The sequence below is a fragment of the Opisthocomus hoazin genome, chromosome 14 (assembly GCF_030867145.1).
Source record: "Opisthocomus hoazin isolate bOpiHoa1 chromosome 14, bOpiHoa1.hap1, whole genome shotgun sequence".
NCBI lineage: Eukaryota > Metazoa > Chordata > Aves > Opisthocomiformes > Opisthocomidae > Opisthocomus > Opisthocomus hoazin.
In genome coordinates, this window is record NC_134427.1 from 15,981,533 (window position 1) to 15,988,187 (window position 6,655).

A 6,655-nucleotide genomic window follows, 5' to 3' on the forward strand; every position below is an offset into this window, starting at 1 on the left:
CTATTCAAGCTCCGGAGGTTTTAGGTCCTGAAACAGCACCTCTCAGCATGTCGCACAAAGCTGCAGCTGCAAAGAGAAGCAAGCAATGCAGAACTCGCTTCACAGAAGTCTTGGAAGATGCCAGAGGCATACTGTCTTGCAAGAACTCTTCATTTGGAAAGCCCTTTCCCCTGTGGCCCTCTTAAGTCTCCAGCCACATTTTACAGCATTTACAGGTGAAGGATTGTAAGGGAACACTGGAAAGCTGGGATTTGATGGAATTACAAACTGGAAACAGATGATGAAAAAAGTAATTGTTACTTAAGCCATGCAGTGTAATTGATTGCTGTAACTAGCTAGCTGAAGAACTTTTGGAGTGCTCATTGTGCATGCTTAAAAAAAAACCCTGAAATATTCTCCCATACTGGGCATACACAGAGATATTGATACTAACAGACTAATTAGTGAGGCATTAAATTTCACTTCATCTGAACAAAAAAAAAAACCAAACACATGCACCAGGAATTGCATAAAATTGATTTTATAACTGCTCTAGAAATTTCTCTGGATATACTGTTCTCTTTAGACTCTCTTCTTACAGGATATATGGGCATAACATCCATCAGTGCATGGTATTATGTGCTTTGTAAGTTCATATGAAGACAAAATTCTGAGCATTGTGCTGAGAAAAGTAGTAAGCTACTGTACAAACACTGATATGAACCCAAGATTAGTAATTTCTGCACTATCCAGGGCCTGAAAATACACCATGGCACTTTACTATAGACTGTCTTTTAATTCTTCCATTACACATCTATTACCATTTACAGCCCACTGGCCTGACTTCCATTTGGATGTCTTCATTAACATTTCTACCCCAATTATGGTTGCAGAGATCAGTAGTGTAGCGTGAATTAAGCCATTAAAATGAAGTGATATTTGCCCCTAGAGAAGGTCACCTCAGATGGCATATTTTATTCTGTCCCTTTCCCGTAGAAAGGTTGTGTGGCAATTATAATCGTTTTCAGGGCTGACTTGTAATCATCACCAATCAGCTTCCCTCACAAACTTCCATTCCTGGCTAAACATTTCTCTCTCCTGCCAACTCATCACAAACACTTCAGCCATTAAGATCTGGTTTTCAGGCAAAGATATGTTAGACAGAGAATACACTGCTTCTAACAGTGAAAATATTGTTTATTTCTGTGCACTGTAGCAACCGCATTAGGAAACTGTCATTGTTAATCAGTTATACATACATTGTACTTCACTAACAAGCATATTTGTTTGTTTCACAGAAGTTATTTGAATTTTCTGGATGTTGGCTGTTATTTTGTTCTCAGTATAAAAGCACAGAAGGGGAAAGAACTCATGTTCAGCAAAGTAGGGGGGGGGGTGAAAGTTGACCAAATCCAGTTTGAAAAGGCTATTACTGTTACATCGCAGCACTTGTATTTCTGTAGCACAGCTCCTTTGATTATCTGTCATAGTAAACAACTGCAAGCAAGAAAATACTTTCTCATTGCCAAGGAATATTCTTCACATATGCTCTCCCACGGTGCTGCTGTTTCAGCACAGACAGCAGTCATCAATGCAACTTTTTATTCAGCGTAGCTTTGCAGACACTCTGGGCCTTGACCATATACACTAAAATTTAATGTCAGATCAGGTGACACAGTGCTTCAATGACCTGGAAGGTGTGAGCTGTGCACAGACACTATCTGTATTATTAATCAGGAAGTAGAATTAGATGAAAATTCAGAACTAGAGGCCTGTCTTTATGACCCCAATACTTGACATCGGGATTTAATTTTTTATTTTTTTTTACTAAAGTTTTTAATTAATTGTGGCAGTAAACTCTGTAGACATTACAAAAATATAAGCATGGAACAACAAGAACTTGGATGTTACGACACTTTTCAGAGCTAGTATTTAAGGATATATACCTTATCAATTAGCCTCAGCAATGGATCCCTTTCTATTTCATTTCTGTGAAGAGCTACCTTTTTACAGCTATATTTCATTGAATCAAAACAGGTTTCTGCAATACTTAACCAATTGTAGCAAATCTCTTCATCTGTGAATCCCCTGGGGTTGGCTGTGTTTTAAATGGGTAACTGGTTTTGATAGCATACTGTTCAAGAAGAAGTACCGTGCCAACCTTCACGCTGTTATACCATTCAGGACATAATGAATTCCACAAAACCATTGACATCATGCCTGAACCATCAGCAACTTCAAAGTAAGCCTAAAGAAAAAAAAAAAAAAAGACACAAAATACATTCGTCTTTTATCATGATTCTGGTATGCATTTATTTTGGATAACACATCAGCTACTTAACTCATGAACAATTTCTCTGATGATTACAAATGGATAGAGAGTATATTCCAAAACTTGTACTGAATAGTAGAGTTGAAGAAATCCCTAATTTCCACAAAAAGAATTCTTCCACAACTACCCCAGCCCAAACTCTTTGTCTTTCCAGTGCTTGATAACAGTAGGTGACACCAGTTTCACTCCACGGTTTTTGGAGCAGGCTGGGGAAATACCATGCACAGGAAACAATACTGAAAAGATTCTTCTTTTTCAGAGAGAATGCTGTATTTAGAATAACATTTCAAAATATCCATGAAGGAAAAAGATATTTTGGAAGTTGAGACGTTACAGGACCATTTGCTAAACATTCTTGATCAAAACACTATATAATTCTGACTTTCAAGCAAAAAAAAGACCTTGCAGGAAACAATCTGCATTGTAAACCACTATCTCCTCATTGAAGTTTTTTTCACAGCAAAGATTTCTGATTTTTTTTTTTTTTTTAAACCGGGCAAACTTTGAATCCATAACTGAGCAGATCACCGAGCAGTGAAAAAGATTTTTAAACAGTCTTATAATGGTCTTAAAAGGTAGAAATCCACTGGAAAAAAAAAAAACACAAAACAACTCAGCTCTATCAAAATGCTTAATTTATCCACACATCAGCCTCAAACAATTGCCTGCTTTTGTTCACACTAGCATTCACTCTCTTTCATATATCACCATTTATATCTCTTTAATATATCACCATTCTTGAACATATCTAACACCTTATGTTTTTCTCCCTTGCTGCTTCTAAAATCATCTCTTCCTTATTCCAAGTTCAATATAGAGGTTATACAAACTGACACTTGTTAATTCATTCTAATACTCCTGAATGTATGTTCAGCAGTATTAATAACAATAATGTAGTTATTATTAATTAATACTATAATGTAGTCATGAATAATACATCCTTGAAAGTAAACCATTATATCATAGAATCTTTCGTTATCCCATTGGTTTTTATCTAATAACTCAACACACAATGCTATCTAAAGAAGTAATGCATAAAGCAAAAAGCACGTAAAAAATCTGTCTCCTAACTTACTGAGGTAAATCAGCTCTGGGTATTGGTTCTGTACCTCACACCAGGAAAAGTGAACTGCCATGAAAGTTAAGAGTATCATCTAGACTGTCTGCTGAGAAGCACCTCCAATAAAAAGACCCAGATGTATCTCCACGTACAAAGGGAATGGAAATTTGGAATAAGAGAACACTACAGCATTTCATTATGATGTTTCATACCTCCCTCTCCTCATGGAAGAATTCATGAGAGCTACTGGAGCTCTTTGTAACATGCCGCCCTCCTGCATGGGGTCTGGCTGTGATGGAGTTTATTTCTTTGTACCAGCCGCCATAGTGCCGTGTTTTAGATCTGTGACTAAAACAGCGGTGATAACACACCAACATTTTAGCTGTTGCTGAACAGTGCTTGCACAGTCTCAAGGTCCTTCTCTGTTTCTCACTCTGCCATCCCAGCGGGTAAGCTAGGGATGGGCAAGAGGCTGGGAGGGGACAGCCAAGAGCACTGTCCTGAACTCACCTAGGGGATATTCCATGCCATGTAACATCGTGCTCAGATACAACATGGGCTGCTAGTCTTCCCAAAGTACCCATTGTCCAGAGACTGGCTGAGCACTGGTCTGCCAGTGAGGGGTGCTGAATCACTGCCTTTGCATCACTCATTTGCCTTTTTTTCCCCTCCTTTCATCTTATTAAACTGTCTTTATCACAACACATGTTTTTTTCCTTACTTTTGCTCTGCCAATTCTCTCCCCCACGTCCCTGGAGGGGGCAGGGGAAAGCAAATGACCAGCTGCTGAGTGCTTGGTTGCTGGCTGGGACCCCCACCTCACCTCCTGTCTCTATTTCCAAGAAGCTCTACATAAAAGTAGCACAAGTAAAACATTAGGAAAATCATTATGAATTCCAAGTAATACAAGCTATCTGGAAGTCACCAGGTGAGAGAATTAAGGGATACAAATTGCTAATATTTGTTTGAATTTTTTTATCTTTTTTTTTAGGTAAGACAGACCAACTTCTACTGCATAGAGACCAGAAACATTTAGGCTGTTAAGACACTAAAAACTCCAAACATTTTTTTTTCCCTTCACAAAAAGCTCAACTGAACTATAGTAACTGAAACGCATCCAGCAAAGTTTGTACATACAATCACTAAATCTACCACTTCCTACCCCAAAGGGCTCAGCATTTTTGTAAAGGTAGTATTTTTAATATAAAGTAGCTACAACACAAATCTTAACTTTATGTGCTCACTATATGAGAGTAACGATATCAAAATATCCTACAGCTATTTGTTTGAGTGCTAACCTATGTGTTTATCCCTCTTTACCTGATAAGGCATATCCATTTTTTTCTCTGGTTTCCCGTAGTACCTTAGTCTAGATTTGTGCAGGACTCTCACAAGAAGAGGATGGAAGTGAACTCTGCTTCTCCAGGTCATTTCCAGTTGACCAAGAGAAGTCAGCTTGGAGACTAAGGATAAACAAAAAAAACCAAAAAAAAACCAAAAAAAAAAAAAAAAAAGAAAGAGACACCAAAAAAAGAGCATTCATGATTGAACATTTCAGTTTTCAGGAGTAAAGCACACAGACCAGAATGTCACATGTATTTTCTTAATGTTTCTAACATTTAAAGAAGCTCTTTTGTTTATAATATTCACCACGAAATCCTGCTCTGATTTATCTGCACATAGCATAGTTTTGTTTTGGGGTTTTTTTTTTAATTGAAGAAGAGAGTGATGCTCCACTCTCGTGAAACCCCACCTGAGTACTGTGCCCAGCTCTGGAGCCCCCAACATAGGAAGGACATGGATGTTTTGGAGTGGGTGCAGAGGAGGGCCACAAACATGATCAGAGGGCTGGAGTACCTCTCCTATGAGGAAAGGCTGAGAGAGTTGGGGCTGTTCAGCCTGTAGAAGGCTCCGGGGTCACCTTATAGCAGCCTTCCAGTACCTGAAGGGGCCTACAGGAAGGGTGGAGAGGGGCATTTCACAAGGGTGTGTAGCGATAGGACAAGGGGGAAGGCTGTAAACTAAAAGAGGGCAGATTTAGATTAGATATTAGGAAGAAATTCTTCACCATGAGGGTGGTGAAACACTGGCACAGGTTGCCCAGAGAAGCTGTGGATCCCCCCTCCCTGGCAGTGTTCAAGGCCAGGCTGGATGGAGCTCTGAGCAACCTGGTCTGGTGGAAGATGTTCCTGCTCACGGCAGGGGGGTTGGATCTAGATGATCTTTCAGGCCCCTTCCAACCCTTACCACTCTATGATTCTATATTTAAAGTGTCCCAGAAGTGGTGTCAGATGAGCAGAACAGCTGCTACAAAAGACACAGGTGTTAGCCTACCAGGGCACCACACTCGTGCAGAAGTCCCACTCACACCTCCCTCCGCACCAGGCCCCACGCACTGGCCGAGCCCCTCGGCACTGACGCGTTCCAGGTGGCAGCTTCCAGGTGCGCGTACCCCGTCCCACGAACGAGCCCAGAGACTACTACGGGACAGATGTTTTTGACACCTCAGCAGACTGGGTGCAAGCACCATAGCTCCGTCTTCCCAGTCAACGTTTTGTAAAGTTTAAAAAAAAAATCCCTCCAAGTAACACAGACATGCAAAGCACGATCACAGAATCACAGAATGGTGGGGGTTGGAAGAGACCTCTGTGGGTCATCTGGTCCAACCCCCCTGCCGAAGCAGGGTCACCTACAGCAGGCTGCACAGGACCTTGTCCAGGCGGGTCTTGAGTATCTCCAGAGAAGGAGACTCCACAAGCCCTCTGGGCAGCCTGTTCCAGGGCTCCGTCACCCTCAGAGGGAAGAAGTTCTTCCTCCTGTTCAGACGGAACTTCCTCTGCTTCAGTTTGTGCCCATTGCCCCTTGTCCTGTCGCTGGGCACCACTGGAAAGAGTCTGGCCCCATCCTCCTGACACCCACCCTTCAGATATTTATCGGCATTTCTAAGGTCCCCTCGCAGTCGTCTCTTCTTCAGGCTGAACAAACCCAGCTCCCTCAGCCTCTCTTCGTAGGAGAGATGCTCCAGTCCCCTCCTCACCCTTGTAGCCCTCCGCTGGACTCTCTCCAGTCGCTCCTCATCTTTCTTGAGCTGGGGAGCCCAGAACTGGACACAGTACTGCAGATGGGGCCTCACTAGGGCAGTGTAGAGGGGAAGGAGAACCTCCCTCAACCTGCTGGCCACACTCTTCTTAATGCAGCCCATATACGCATGGCGTGCTCGTATGGGTGCCCAATGCAACCAGAGGGTCCCTTCTGACCCGGGAGCTCGGCCCAGCCGCACAAGC

The 6,655-nt window shown here is 41.9% G+C and overlaps 1 protein-coding gene across 2 annotated transcripts in view; it reads right to left on the reverse strand.

The window, feature by feature from the left end:
- Positions 1 to 6,655, reverse strand: part of RADX (RPA1 related single stranded DNA binding protein, X-linked) — a 30,054-nt gene that overhangs the window by 22,606 nt on the left and 793 nt on the right. For both annotated transcript variants that reach the window (XM_075435255.1, XM_075435254.1), the window contains exons 2-3: positions 4,692 to 4,834; positions 2,035 to 2,227 (exon numbers count right to left, since the gene is read on the reverse strand). In XM_075435255.1, the coding sequence (XP_075291370.1) occupies positions 2,035 to 2,227; positions 4,692 to 4,834 (336 nt within the window). The remainder of the gene's footprint in view (positions 1 to 2,034; positions 2,228 to 4,691; positions 4,835 to 6,655) is intronic.